The sequence below is a fragment of the Plectropomus leopardus genome, chromosome 20, assembly GCF_026936395.1.
Source record: "Plectropomus leopardus strain MGB_pleo_1.0 chromosome 20, ASM2693639v1, whole genome shotgun sequence".
Lineage (NCBI taxonomy): Eukaryota > Metazoa > Chordata > Actinopteri > Perciformes > Serranidae > Plectropomus > Plectropomus leopardus.
This window is the reverse complement of record NC_142195.1, coordinates 28983260-28999286: the sequence shown is the minus strand read 5'-3', so window position 1 is coordinate 28999286 and position 16027 is coordinate 28983260. Positions and strand designations below refer to the sequence as shown.

Below are 16027 nucleotides of genomic sequence, written 5' to 3'. Positions count from 1 at the left end.
CTTAAAAAAAAAAAAAAAAAAAAAAGGGGGAATGACCAATGTCCAAGAAATAACTTAGAAATGTCCCACAAATTGTGAGAAATTAGTAAAAGAAAATAAAAATTAGGGTGGGGGGCTGGGATTATCCAAATAAAGGGAAAATGTCCGGAAAAACTATATTCATAATGGTTTTATTTATATATTTAAAATTGTACTACAAATAAAGGATACGTGTATCGTTCTTACATTTCTTGGGCCATTAATCTCAATTTTAAAAAAAATCATTGTTTTACAGCCCTTATATATTTAACTTAAAATATATACATACATATATATATATAAATTTTCCATTATCATCATCATAAATAGTAACATAACACATAAATATATATTTTTTTTATATTTATACTGTGTAACATGCTATGCAATTCCCTACATGCAATATTTTACCACTTTCTGTGCAATAATGTTTATAGACTATATCACTATATTATAGTAAATATACTCAACACCATGTGTGTATTATCCAATGCAACTATTAATCACGTACATACAGTGTCTGTGTAAGTAAAAGTTGTATATAGATTTGATATTTCATTTTTTTGTAATATTTCAGAATATTTCTCTGTTCTGACTCTTGAGCTGCTATAACCTGAATTTTCCCGCTGTGAGTATCATAAAGTCTTATCTCATCTTCGGTATTTAAATAACTGAATAATGTATTAACACGACTGTAAAAAGTTGGATGCAAACAGTGAAAAAAAATGCAACCTTTCACCCACCGGCAACTGGAGATTTTTGATCATTGTTTAAAAAAGATAAAAACGTGCATATGATAAGATTGCACGCCTATGATACGTAATCACTTCACCTGTGCTCTGAATGACCACACCGGACCTCAAGGACACAAACGGCGCCACGAAAACAACATTACATCAACGTTTCCCAACCACTGATGGAAGTGCAACCAATCAGATTTCCAAAATCACGATAATCTCAACACCGCTAACTCAGAAACAGAAATGAATGAATTTATTTCATCCCGGTCAGGTGACTGCAGTGGACGCCTGTATAAACCTCCGCTGATCCACAACGCTGCAGCCAGACTCGTAACAGGATCAGCAGACCAGATACATCACATCTGTTTTAAAAACTCCTCGCTGGCTCCTAAAATTTAACGAGCACACGTAAATTTTGTCGTGGGCTAGCTCGAGAATACAAAGTGCACATCCCAAAATCCTCCAGTGGCCCATTACTCAGTCAAACCTTTACTCTGAAGGTCAGGGGGGTCGTGCTGCAGTCTCCTGTAAAAAACTCACTTTAGCTTTTTATTGACTTCACTTTTATTATCTTTTGTCGGATTTATCATAGTATTTTACTTAGCATGTGTTAACTGCCTTTTTAAAATGTATGTAAAACACTTTCTTACTTGTATTTAACCCTTAGAAACCTGCAGTGACATCACTGTTCCTGTGCTGAGCGCAGAGGCCTTTCACAAACATCTAAACCCGAGAACACTGGGAAAGTTAGTTTGACTTCTTTCCAAAAAATGGGGAAAGGCAATGAGCAACTTTACCAATTGTACTGTAAAAAAAAAAAAAATTAAAATAATAAAATAAATAAATGAATAAATAAACAAACAAATAAATAAATAAATAAATAATACAAGCTAGGGAAATGTTTAAAAGCTATATTTATGATTATCATAATTATACATTTTAAAATTATTTAAAAGAATCTAATTTTTGGGTCATTTCTTCTTAAGTTGCTCATTTTATTCTTCCTACGTTTAACCAAAAAAATGGAGCCAATTTTCTGGGGTTTAAAAGTTTTAAAAGCACTTTAAAAAGGTAACATACGTTTGACAATGAGAAGTGGAAATTTTCCTCACGTAAGGTTACTGAGGAGCAAAAATAGAGTGGAGTTTGGATGTGACATAAAGTCTAATATATATGACTTTTAAAAAAATGTCACGATAGTTTAAGGCTATAACACGTGATATACAATGTATACCTCAATATATTTAAATCTCCTTTAAACTACTTTTAACTACTTAAATACAAAATTATGGAATTAACTGCAGTTAAAATCAAGTTAAATAAAGTTGAATACACTACTGGTACTATAACATTTATTAAGTTAAATGAAGCACTATTGGGTTAAAATTTACAAAAAGAAAAGATGCAGAACGTTTGTGACTTCTCTGGCGATGACACTCTGGTAACCATGGCGACGGATGTTCAAAACATCAGCAGCTTTATTTCTATTGCAGCCACCGCACTAAAGTTACTATTATTATTTCAGGGTTATCACTTAATTATTTTCATGCAAATGATGTGAGCCAACAGTTAGTCAGTGTGTGTGTGTGTGTGTGTGTGTGTGTGTGTGTGTGTGTGTGTGTGTGTGTGTGTGTGTGTGTGTGTGTGTACTTACTGGGTGGATGTCTATGAAGAGTCCGTGCTCTTCCTCTGTCGGTTTGAGGCCCTGCACGAAGTCCAGCAGCACGGGGTCGGCGTTAAAGAAGTGAGGATGAGAGATGAAGACTGGAGAGTCTGTCAAAAGAAACCCCAAATTGTTATTATTCAGCGTGATCACAATTTTCTCCACAGCGGAAAAAAAGTTTGAATGAAGCACCAAGCGTTAGTTACAGAATAGACACTTAAATTTCCTTTTTTTCAAATAAATCCCAGTAGACAAGAACCAAGATAAGATAGGATAAAGTTAAAATAAAAAATAATAATAAGAAGAATTTTTTTTAAAAATGAAACGCTTGTACCAGTCCGATACTTTTCCTCTGTCTTTCTGCTTTTGAAATAATTAATACAATTATTTGATAAAATTTTGCAGTTTTCCCTTTTTCACCTGAAGTTTTTTGGAGCCTGTGATGCTGTGGGTGGGCGGGGTCGTTGTTGGGGCCAGAATGGTTAAAATGAAGATGAAGATACACGTTTGTACTTTTTTTGTAGGATAAAAACTCTAAAAATCAATAAAGTATATTTAGTTTTCTGAGTGTGAATTCGGGCGTGCCGATGTTCACTCACTGTGCCTGCAGCTGCTGACGTTGAGCAGCCCGGACTGCCTGCAGGGGCAGAAGCCCTCGTTGGGAGCGTAATCCGTCCCGTTGGCGAACAGCGTCTTCGGTGCAACGAATCGATACAGAGGGATACCCTTCATCTCTCCGTCACGCTGGTACACGAGCTCCATCGATCTAAAAAAACACGTCGTGAGTTTGCGAAAAGACCGGTGAGGGAAAGACGCGAGAAAGAGCGGGAGGAGTTTCACCTGCAGGCGTCGGGGCTGTAGAACGGTAACGTGCTCTCTCTGGTCATGAAGGGCGGCCACATCTGTCCAGCTGTTCCGTTGATCATGTTGCACTGAGGCGTCCTCCAGTAGGGCAGCTGGCGGCACAGAGGACAGTCAGCAGGGTCCAAAACACACATTAAATCTGCAGCCGACATGTCCACGTCTCACCTCCGTAAGGCCGTTCCAGGAGTCCACTTTGTGGACTTTCCTGATGTCGTCCTGTCCGGTGTGGATGGTGAACAGGCCGGTGTTGGAGTTGTTGAACTAAAGAGAGAAAATTCAATATACAATCAGAGAAAAAAAATAGAAAAAAAACAGCAAAAAATTATCACATTTCAGAGAGCGGAATCAGCAAATAGTGATTTATTTTTATTTATTTATTTTTTTCAACACATTTTAGGTAAATTTCTAGAAGAAGACATAGTAGTAGATTTAGCAATTTTATTAACAAATAAAAAGCTAAATAAAAAAGAGATTTTTTTTCAGAATTATACTTTTTTTTGCTTGATTTTTTTCTTTCTTCTTTTTTTTTTACCAATTACTTGCTAATTTTTTGGATTGTTGAACTGAATAAAGATTAAGTTGAACACCTCATCTACCTGAGTCCAAAACCCAAAGAAATTCAATTTACAATCACAAAAAACAGAAAAGCAACAAATTTCAGAGAGAGAAATCAGCAAATATTTTAGCGATTTTGCTTAGGAAAACATATTGATTAATTGAATAATTTTTGGAGCAATACTGGCCCTGAAGTTAAAGGTCAACCATGACCAATTTTTTGCTGCAACAATCAGAATTGGAAATGAGCACCAGCCACGACACAAATGCTGGTAAAATATGTGAGTGGCTGCAACATTTAGTTTACTCACCAGCAGATGGAGACATGAGAGACATTTTTATTCTTGTCAGTGTGTTTAATATACAGATATTAAAAAATAATAATGTATTAAAATCAATGTTGCTGCTCATCACTGATAATCAGAAAATATCTGCTTTGCATGCAGTATATTAAAAATAATTCATTTTTTTGTGTTTTTTTTCATTTAAAAACATAATGGCATCATGACAAAAACCTGGCACTGAAAGAGTTAAAATATGAAAATGAATGAATATTTGATATTTAGGATGGGGACTGATGTTGTTTACCAAAATAAACTCAATGAACACAGAAAATCATTTACAGGTGTAATATTTTTTTAAAGCTTGATTTGGAAAATTGCATTTTGTGTGCAGAGCAAACCGAGTGTGTGTGATATTAAAACAGGCTCTTAGTTTTTATTTTTAATTTTTATATTACATCCTTTAAACATTGTTCTGCTCAGCTTCCTTCAAATATTTTTTAGTCTCCGTCATTCCTGACATTTGACTCGAGGTCATAAAAATTGACTCGAAACTTTTTGAAAGACTCACCTCGGCAAAGAGGCCGAACTTCCCCGAGGAGGGCAGCATGCCGGGCAGGTATTTATTGAGGAAATCCACCAGTCCGCTGTCATAACCCCACATCAGCTCCCCCACCGTCTTGGTCAGGAAGGGCCCCTCTTTGAAAGTCTTAAAGGTGGCGCTGATCATCAAACGCACGGCGAAGGGCATGTTTTCCATCATCACCGCGGCGCCCTGAAAACACGCGGGCTGAGAGTGAAACACGGCAGACAAGACGGCGAAGGAGTCGATGCGGTTAAATTGATTTCTTACCAGCACCAGCATGTTCGGAATCGTGACGACGTCGGACTCGTTCCCCGAGGACATGCTCGGCTCGAAGAAGTACCGCCTGTACTCCCTGTAGGACACGGTGCCGTTGGAGTGAAACGTGATGTTGTCTTTCTGAATTTGTTTTCTGAAAAAAAAAAGAGGGAAATATTTCAAAAATGACAAAAGTACACAAAAATATAAATGTAACATTGGTCAGGTTCTTTTTAGACATTTTAACCCCTTTTGAACTTCATGATGTCATTTCTTGGAGTATTTTCAATGGACATTTCCCAGGCTGTGACGATAAAAACGACTTAGCATGCAGTATACCGGAAATAATTCTTTTTCTTTTTTTCCCCCATAAAAATATGGCGGCACCATGACAAAAACATGGTATTTTAAGGGTTTAAAATTCTGAAAATTAAAGAAAATTTCATATTTATGATTAAAACTTAAAACATCCCTTAAATCTGCACAACCTGAGCTAAAAGGTTCTGTATGACAATAAACCATAAAAATATTGAAATTGTTAAATTACTTTTAGAAAACAAACCGCTGCAAATCTGATGTTTTTCATCTGATTTAACAAAAACCCCAAAACAAAACATGGTGATCCAAAAGCTTTTTACATGTAGAACCATAAACTAAATATTTCTTTATTCTTTATTGATTATATTTTTGAGATATGCTCAGTTTGATGAGCAGCGTGCAAAGGCGTTTTAACCGATTCATCATCCGGCACCAAAGTACATTTTCAGACGTTTTTGCATCACGTGTAACATATCGCGATGATGTCATCACGAGCGTGCAATGTGATAAAACTGAAGACGTAAGATTTCTGCTGCAAAAACAAATAATGTTCTCGCTATTATGTTTTTTATTTATACACACAAACAGCGATCTTCAGTGGCCATTATGTGTAAATAACAGTATAATTATGACAAAATATTTGCCAGGCACGTAAGTGAAAGTGTCGTACGTTTATGATGTGATGATTCACTTTCTGCTGCAAAAAGCCTAAAGTGGTTATTTTTAATCTGTTTAAACTGGATCACGTAAAGAGCGACCTTCGTAAAAGGGGCACCTGCTCCACCAGGCGAGCTAATGGGCTATGCCACATTTTTAAATGGTTTTTAAAGGGTTAATGAGGAAAAATTAACATATTATATCTTCGCAACAGCAAGTGGTGCAGCAAGGATTTTTTTATTTTAGAATTCCTTTTGCTAATTTTTGGAGCAAAGGATTTAGGAATTATTAAAGCATGATTATTATTTTTATTTTTTAAATTCGCTGTGCGTCTCCACACTGAACCAAAGCCACGCCCCCCGGGCTCAAGGGTCACAGAATATTGTTGATGTGATAAAATGATAAAGAGGATGAAGGCAGATAAGATAAATAAAAGGGAGACGGATGAAACCATCTCACAGTTTGTTTTTAACCCTTTGAAACCTGGATCTTCAGATGCTTTTCAAAAGTATTTCAACCTTCGAACCCGAAGCAACTTGACCGTCTTTATTCTGAAAACACAGAAAAACTGAGCAACTTGGCAAGAAGTGTTACACAAACTGCAAGAAATTAAGTTGATTTAGAAAACTTTAGATTTTTTTAAAAAAGCTAGGGGAAAATGTCCAAAAACTATATTAATAATTTTCTTTAATTTTTTTATTTCATAGAAGTATTATTGTTTTAAGCCCATTTCTCCAGGTTCCTTTTTTGTTTCTTTTTCTTTTATTTTTTAATGTATTTTTTGCTATTTTTTCTGTTTATTTATTCTCCTTTTTAATAGTTTCTTCAGCTAATTTTTGGATCATTTCTTCCTGAGTTGCTCATTGGCTTCCTCCCATGTTTTTTTCCCATTAATTAATGACACTATTCAAATCGTTGAACTTTTTAAATGTCTAGGGAAAAAGTAAGGAAAAACTATGTTTATAATTATCATTATTAAACATTTAAAATGTTGTTACAGAATTTATACATTTTTAACTTTTTCCAGGTCATTTCCTTTTTTTTCTTATTTGTTTGGTTTTTGTGTTTTTAATTTATTTTATTTTTTTTAACTAATTTTCATGTAATATTCTTCAATTTTATTTTTTTTTACTCATTGCTTTCTTCCCGTGTTTTGGAAAGAAATCAAGCCAGTTTTTTTGCTCAGGTTTCGAAGGGTTAAACCTGGATATACGTGCAGCTGCGATGACACAGTTTACGCCAAAGACTCTTCATCGTATAAACATCACAGATTTTACCGGCTTTATTACGAGGCCATCACAGCAAACATTACGAAAGATACGACTGACCTCCAGAGATTAGATAAGTGTTCTTAACACAAAATGTGAGGACAATCATTTGACCTCTGAACTCTGTGAAATTGCTGAACGATTAGATATTCAGCAGTTTTTTTCTGTGTAGATGTGTGTGTACATATATGTTTTATATTTACACATATATATTTTCTAATTTTAGGGATACTTTTGAATATACTTTATATATTCATACACTTTTTACACTGTTTTTAAATATGCCACATTGCACATTACACACTGTGATTTATTTTAATTTTTATTATGTATTACATACAGTTTTTTTGCTACATCAGTGTGATTTTGGTTCTTTTAGTAATTTATTTTAGCGTTTAGATGTTTCCTGTCGATGTGTTTGATGTGAATGCGGCTGCCGTATAAAATCATTAAACTTTATATGACACAATTTATATTTAATTAAGGATTCATTAAGTATCTTACTCTCAAAAAATCAGCAAAAACAACAGTGTATCTTCACCATTAATAATGTGGATTTAGTTAATTTTGACTCTATCCCTCATACACTGTCCAGCTGCCATAATTTCTTTTTTTTTTAACGATGTCTTTATTGGGGTTTTCAGTTATAACAGATATTACATATAAATAAACTAGACTTGGCTGCAAATGTGGTATGCAATAAAATGAAAAGGAAAAACAAAAAAAACAAATCAAATAATAAAAATTCCATAAAAATAATAATAAAAATGTTTTAAAAAATATTTAAAAATAAATAAAAATTTAAAGCAGAGGTGAAATGTGGATAAAGCCACTGCTGAAAATAATCCTGAAAGAATGCACTACGTCCTTTGTTTGTGAGGTGTTTTAAAAGATTTTATAACCTTAACAGGATCCAGCGGACTTAGATAAAAGTGCAGAGTGTCTCAGCTCTCAGCTCTAACATCTAACTATCCCCGTTTGTGTCCTTTTCCCTTTGAACAGCGGAAATCTCCTCAGAACAAAGTTACTCTCAGGTGAGCGCACAAAGTGACGTGTAAGCAGGAACCACTCTGGTTATGAAATCCTCGTTCTCCTGCTGAAAACTTCTTTACATTGAATTCACTGAATGTAGGTCAATGCACAGATGCAGGAATGTCATTTTTGGGGTCGACCCACTCATCTCTCCCCCACTGCTCTACATATGGAACTGTTACATAACCGTTTTGGACAGGATCCTTATGTACTAGTGCGGAGGTCCAACTATGAAAACATAGCGGTGACCTACTTTTCGTTTGTGGGGTACATCGTGTTCCTATATGTGAGCCGGTTTGACCCAAAAACACAGCTGCACTTAAGTGAATCAGCAGTGTAAAGTCTGGCAACAGTTTTATGTGACGCAACAAAAATAACAATAATAATAAAGAAAAACGTCTCAATTTGGATCAAAATAATTTTAATATTTCAGACAAATAATCCTATTTCAGAGATTAAATAAATTTTTAAAAAAGTAGAGACCTGAGGATTTGTCTTGTAATATATTTTGAGACAAATATTTCAGAAAAATAATCCTATTTTGACAAATAAAAAAATTTTTTAAAAAAAAGGAGCAGAGACCTGGGGAGACATCTTGCAACATGTTTTAGGACGAAGTGTCCTAAAAACAAGCGTGTCCTGCAATATTTTTGGGGACACATGTACCTATGTGTACTACACAGGTCAGCGAGTGTGTACCTGTACACGTAGGGTCCCCTCTGCTCCACCATGGGCTTCTCTCCTTTCAGGATCTCTTTGGGGTTCAGGACGTCGAAGAAGTAAACGGACATGTAGAACGGCACGGGGACATCCTTCCACATGGTGTAGGACATATCGTTCTTCGGGTCGATCACCGTGTTCTTACATAGGAAGGAGACAAGAACAGGAAACAATTATTAACTATAAATTAATTTTACAGTCGGTTTGTCTGGAAATTAGTTTTAGTTTTTTCACAAAGAGACAGAAAATATTGAAAATTTAAATCTTTAAATTATCAGAAGCAACACGAGTGCCATCACCTGAAACTAAAGCGCTGCATACTTTACATGTAACTAATATACCTAAAGTGTTCAAAGTAAAAGTACCCAATGCAGAAAAAAATAAATTAAACTACACATCCAAAAAACCTCAAAATTATTGAGAAAAGAAAGAAAAAAAACTTTAAAAAGTGTGTGTATATGTATATATATATATATATACACAAGCACTTTTTTTTACTTTATAATTGGAAAATACACCCTTTTTTTTATTTGAAGAGTTGGGTGTTTTTTAATTTTTGAATTTTTATTTTGAATTTTTTTGGATATTTTTTCTTGTTTTTTTTTTTTTTAAGAGTTTTGGGGTGTTTTTTTCCGGTTTTTTTCTAATAACATTGAAGGTTTTTTTAATGTTTGGGGTTTTATTTAAAATGATTTTTCTGCATTGGGTTACTTTTATTTTTAACACTTTAAGTGTATTTTCCAGATTACACTTACTTACTTTTACTTGAGCAAAATTTTCAGTGCATGACTTTTACTTTTAGTATTATTACAGGGTGGTAATGATACTTTTACTTAAGACAGACAAGAAAATGTATCTAATATCGATATCCATTTATTTTATTTAAGTATTTTACAGCATTCAGTTTTCCCAGCGACTGCCTTCACCGACTCTGCCGGCTGTCATCTTTAGCGTAGACGGCGTATTGTCTACGTTGTTTTAAATAATTTGGAGTTTTGGGGTGTTTTGTTCCCTTTTTTCTAATAATGTTGAGTTTTTGGGATGTGTGGAATTATTATTTTTTTTTTTTCTGCATTGCGTACTTTTAATACTAAAAAGTATATTTTCCATAGTACAACTACTTACTTTTACTTAAGCAATATCTGACTCTTGTGTGTGGACTCTATTGTTCCCTTTTATTTTGCATGATCTCTTATGTTCAGTATGTGCATGTGCGTCCTTTTGCAAACTATTTGTAATTCTTTTGGGAGCTGCACAATATTGTTGTTTTATTGTCATCACGATGTCAATGTGTGTGATAAACACTTTGCATAAGAGTGTGATATTGCACTCAGGGATGTTTGAGTTGGACAAAAGATAATCAGTAAAAACCTGCATTTTAAAATGTCTCTAAAATGTCCAACGAGCAATTTGTTGTACATCAGCTGCAAAAGGCAGAACTGAGTACACTTATATTTCTGTTTATTTAATGTAAGTAATATCGTTATCGCGATATTTAATGGTATCGCAGCACTGTTTTCTGACCAACAGTCCAAAACTTTAAAATACTCAATTTTATAATATTTTTAAACAGAGAAAAGCAACAAATCTTCACAAGGTTGATTTAGTTACTCAGGTACTCGAGTAAAATTAGTTAGAGCTCAGCTCCTACAATAAATCTAAAATATGCAGTGGAAACTCAGTTGTTACATTCAGACCGTTAAGTGCAAAAAAAAAACAAAAATAATGCATGCTATTTCCACGAGGTGCTGTCACAATCAATGTTTCTGCTAGTCTTTGACGACGAGTAAATGTACTGGAATAGAAATTACAATACTTGTCTCTGAGATGAGATGGAGAAGAAGAATAAATGTAAAGTACCACAGGGACCAGTGCAGTACTTGCCAGGTACATGCACTTATTTAACCTGCAGGACAAGTACATGACACACCCCGCAATTACTGCATACATGCAGACACAGCAGAGGTGGACTGCAATAAGCTCTTATATCCTTTACTTGAGTAAATGTAGAAATACTGTGGTCTAAAGGTTCTGAAATTGTAAGAAAAATGTACTTGGACTAAGTGTAAAAGTACTTATTATGTAGAACAGCTGCTTTCACCATGTTACATTATCATAGTATATTATTTTATTCAGTTTTTAATAGCATTTTATTGTAATTCATCAATTTGGAGGCAATTTTGTACACTTCTAGGTAGATTAAAGGTGTAGTACTACATCATATTAAACGAGCATTGCATGTATTTTATATATAAAAAGTAACAATAAATGTTGAATAATTAATTCCAGTGGAATAAAAAGTATAATATTTCTCTTGAGATGCAGTGGAGAAGAAGTATAATTGGAACTATTTAAGTTAAGTACAAATGGGACCAGTGCAGTACTAAGGTACTAAGTCTTCAGGACGAGTACACGAAACACCCCTCACGTGCTGCATGCATGCACATATCAGATGTGAACTGTACTCAGGTCCTTTACTTAAGTAAAAGTACAAATACTGTGGTCTAAAAGTCCTAAATTCAAAACTTATTTAAGAAAAAGTACAGAAATATTAAAAGTAAAAGTACTTAATATGCAGAATAGCACTTTCATAGGATATTACATTATGAAGTTTTTTTTTCATCACCAATAAATACATGTAAGAGTATTTTAATGTTGTAGTTTGGGACCAATTTTGGACACTATGTATACTACTGGGTAGATTAGTTGTACAGTACTGCATCATAAATATTATATCATGCATTTTATATGTAAAAAGTATCAATAAATGTCAAATAATTTTTTATAGAGGAATGAAAAGTACAATTTTTCTCTCTGGGATGCAGTGGAGTTGAAGTATAAATGGAAATACTAAAGTTACAAATGCAGTACTGGGGTACATGTTCTTAGTCTTTAGTACAAGTACATGAAATGCCCCACACATACTGCATACATGCACATATCAGTTGTGAAATGGAAGAAGTACTCAGCTCCTTTACTTAAGTAAAAGTACAAATATGACGGTCTGAAAGTCCTAAATTCAAAATTTAACCCCAAAAAAGTACATTAGTATTAAAAGTAAAAGTACTCATTACACTGACAAGACGCTTTCAGTGTTATATTATTATGAAATACTATATTATTTGTTTTTTTTATGTTGTATCATATTTAACAAGCATATTGTGTATTTTATATGTAAAATGCAGCTATGAGTTGTCAAATAAATATAGTGGAATAAATATTACGACATTTCTATATGAGGTGCAGTAAGTATTAAGTAGTAAAATTGAGGCACTGGAGTAATGTACAAGTGGGACAAATGCAGTACTTGGGTGCATGTAGGCTACTGTATTGCACGCAAAATAAATAAATACACAAAATATACACTTTTATACCCTTTTTTTTGCAGATTTTAACAGTTTTTGGGGGGACATACAGTACATTTCACTAAAATACATAGTTTTGAGAACGTGACCGTTTGAATTTTGCATTGACAGCAGCAAAAGTCCATGCATATTTTTAATTATTTGCAGTTTGTTTGCCCGCACGCGCCTTTTTACCACTTACAGGCATCCTCACGTGTCACCTGAAGCCCTTTGAAACCTTCGGCTGCGGCTGAAGGCAAAAATAAACTTGACTCAGCACATTTAAAAGGTACCTTTAAACGTGACACGCGCGCGCTGCTTACCTTCACTACCTGGTCATCGATGATTATCGGCCCCACAAAAGTCAGCAAGGTCCCGAAAAACACCGTGAGGACACCTGCGACTATAAAGCCGATAGCCACTTTGGATTTGTCGATAGCCATGGCTCGTTATTGACAGCTGACAGGCAGTTTGGAGCTTGTTTACGTCCTGAAAAACGCTAAATTTCTAAACGGCTGAACGAAATGAAAGAAAAGTGACTGACTGCAGCGTAAAGACTAAACTGTGAGGCTTTAAATGTCCACAGTCTGCGGGCCAAGCGCCGTTTTTTAATCTCTCATCCATGTAGTTGACCTGCTTCTGTTGTCCCTGTATTTATAGTCAATTGTCACGCCTACCGCTGCGCGCCGAGGATTCTGGGAAGTGTAGTTTCCGCTCATTCTTCACCCAAACTACGATTTTAACCCCTTGAAACCTGAGCAAAGTGGCTTGATTTTTTTTTCAAAAACATGGATGAAAAGGGGAGGAACAAAAGAAAGACTCAAATATTAACAAGGAATTTGTAAACGTACAAGACAATTACCAAAAAATGATGAAGAAAAATAGTAAAAAAAAATAAATAAATTAAAAAAAAACCAAATACACAAGCACACAAAAATCGAGAAAAACAAGACTTGTGCAAACAAAATTATAATAATTAAAAAACAGAAAAAAGGGGAAAAAAAACAAAAATAATGATTAAAACATCTTTTTAAATATGTTATTACAATTAGCTTTTCAAAAACATGGAAAGTAACAGGCAATGTGCAATGGAAGAAGAAAAGACTCAAATATCAACATGAAAAGTACAAGAGAATTACCTAAAAACTGTTTTTTTAAAGTAAAAAAAACAACAACAAATAAATAAGCAAACAAAAAATGGAAAACTCCTTAAAATTCATAATAATTTAAAAAGACAGAAAGAGAAAAATTTTTTAATTACTAAAAAAATATATATATTTTTAAATTTAATTTAATTTTTCTAATGTTTTCTTGGCTTTTCAAAAAAAATATATCTAAATCTACTAATTTCTTGCAATTAGAAACATTTTGTTATTCAGTTGCTCTTTTGTCCCCATGTTTTTGAAAGAAAATTGCAGCTATTTGCTCAGGGTTCAAAGGTTTAACCCCTTATATCACAGCGGTGGAGGGAGATTCTTTGCTCGAACAAAGGTAGCATTATGATTATGTAAAGATACAACATCAAAAGTCACAGTCGCCTTTTTGAGTTTTACAAACAGTTGACTGTTAACTCTTTAACACCTGGATCAATGTCACTTTCCTGGTGCTGCTTTCAGACGCCTTGAAAACTATATTTATAATTTACTTTATTATTTTTTAGTTGGTTTTTTTTTTTACTTTTCTATTTTTTAAATTTTTCTAATTTTCAGGGTTTTTTTCCTGTAACTTTTTACAAAGTTTTAGCTACTTTTGGACCGCTTTTGTTAGGTTTTGCCTTTATTGGATAGGACAGCTTAGGCATGACGGGGAGAGAGCGGACAACATGCAGCAAAGGGCCGAGGTCGGAATTGAACCTGCGGACGCACATGGGGCCAACTCTACAAAACCCATCTTCCCATTTTATGAAAGAAATCAAGTCAATTTTCATAGGTTTCAAAGGGTTAATCCTGAATTATTATTATTATTATTGTTTATTTACTTTATTTTTTTTAAACTGTTGGCAAGTTTCACTTCTTTTGACGGCAGAAAATGAAATTGCTCAGGAAATACAATTAATAATATATTAATAATATATCATTTTGAGGGGAGGAGGCACCGACAGTTTACGTATAATGTGCATATTCATCAGGCTAGAACAGTGACAGTAAGTTTTAGCATTAAATTGCAATAAAAAAGAAACTGGCACTGACAAAAGGTTCCAATGACATGTAAAACACACATAAAAAATATTTTACTTCATTTTGCATTCTGTTTTTTTTTGTGTCAATCTTCTGATTTTTTTTCCTTAATGTTACTCCTATTACCATGTTTTTTTCAGTTTTAACTTACTTTAGCTGTTTTTGGATGCATAGGAGATGCTTGAGGGGAGGGGCAAAGGAAAAATTCATTGTAGATTTAGCATAAATAATAAAATTTGGCATTAAAAAAGTAAACATTGGCTCTTTTTTTAGTTCAAATTTTTTTTTTTAACTTTTTAAACAAGGGCAGTTTAGTTAACATATAATCTGCTAATTTATGGTGCAAGAACAGTGATAGTAAGCATTGACTCTGTAAATAAAATTCAACAATTATTTTTTTTGACAGCAAGATGGAAATATATTTTCCTTTTTTTTAATGACGATCTTTTGATTTTTTTTCTGTCTGCATGTCAATCCTTTTTTGTTAGGATTTTTTTGCTAACAATTTTTTTAACTTTCTGTTTCAGTTTTTGCAGACAGAAGGCGCTCTAAGGTAGGGGAACGTGCGGTGTAATTTACATATAATCTGCATACTACCGTCTATGGCCACATTTGGTGTCTGACACGAAGAAAAGCGTCAACAGATTATGACGAGAAACATATAAGAATGCAAAAATATCAAACTTATCAACAAAAAAATGTAATGCCTTTCATTTTTCAGTGCCAGTGTGTCTTTTTTCAATGCAAAATTTTACTTCACTTTCAGCTCCATGACCCAGGTCAAAGAAACACCGTCTGCGCACATTTTTTTTCGCATAAAGTCACCAGCTGTGCAACATGAACAGATTTTGCACAACACTATAGCAACACTAAAAACAGACTGATGTGCAGCATGCATTGTATTTCATTCAAATTATGAGATGCATGCTCATTGATAAGCGCGCAAATACGAGTCATCGGTGAATTTAAACGCTCATGCACATTTTTGAATGTGAAATTATTATTTTTTTGTGCAAATAATAACCAAAAATAAACATTTAGGCTTCCCTGTTATTAAAAAATGAAACAAAATAGAAAATATCGAAATGATGTTACCTTTGTAATTTGGTCTTTCATCACGGCAGGTCCCACACACAGAAGAATTGCCCCAAAAACCACCGCCAGAGTGCCCGCCACTATAAATCCAATCGCCACTTTGGCTTTATTGATGGCCATAGCTGCTGGAAATCATCAACAACAACAAACAAAAGTTATTTCCAAAAGGTTTTATGAATGAGTGACTGTTGGTGACCCGGGGATGAACAGGAGCCGGCGCGTGCTCTCTGTGTTTATACTCTGCAGACCCCGCCCCCTCCTCTCACCGAGGGCTGTGCGCGCTTTTTGTGCGCGTTCATCCCAAATTTATATAAATTCATGCAGTCACATTTCAGTCAGATGACTTTATGTCTAAATTTCAGTGAAGAAACTCAGCAGAAAAATGTTGACATTCTCCTCTTGGTTTTTCCACCACAGAAGCGTTTTGGGTTTAGGGGAATAAATTAGCAGAAAT

At 34.2% G+C, this 16027-nt stretch overlaps 1 protein-coding gene across 6 annotated transcripts in view; it reads right to left on the bottom strand.

The window, feature by feature from the left end:
• scarb1 (scavenger receptor class B, member 1) overlaps window positions 1-15781 on the bottom strand; it is a 31923-nt gene extending 16142 nt beyond the window's left edge. For 3 of the 6 annotated variants that reach the window (XM_088070855.1, XM_088070860.1, XM_088070857.1), the window contains exons 1-8: window positions 15574-15781; window positions 8937-9097; window positions 4975-5116; window positions 4693-4896; window positions 3451-3546; window positions 3262-3377; window positions 3021-3187; window positions 2413-2531 (exon numbers count right to left, since the gene is read on the bottom strand). In XM_088070855.1, coding sequence (XP_087926981.1) covers window positions 2413-2531; window positions 3021-3187; window positions 3262-3377; window positions 3451-3546; window positions 4693-4896; window positions 4975-5116; window positions 8937-9097; window positions 15574-15693 — 1125 coding nt within the window. In that variant the 5' untranslated portion in view covers window positions 15694-15781. Of the gene's footprint in view, window positions 1-2412; window positions 2532-3020; window positions 3188-3261; window positions 3378-3450; window positions 3547-4692; window positions 4897-4974; window positions 5117-8936; window positions 9098-12624; window positions 12949-15573 lie in introns of those variants that run through there. The other 3 variants (XM_088070854.1, XM_088070859.1, XM_088070856.1) reach the window with 1 other exon arrangement.
• Window positions 15782-16027: the final 246 nt, after the last annotated feature.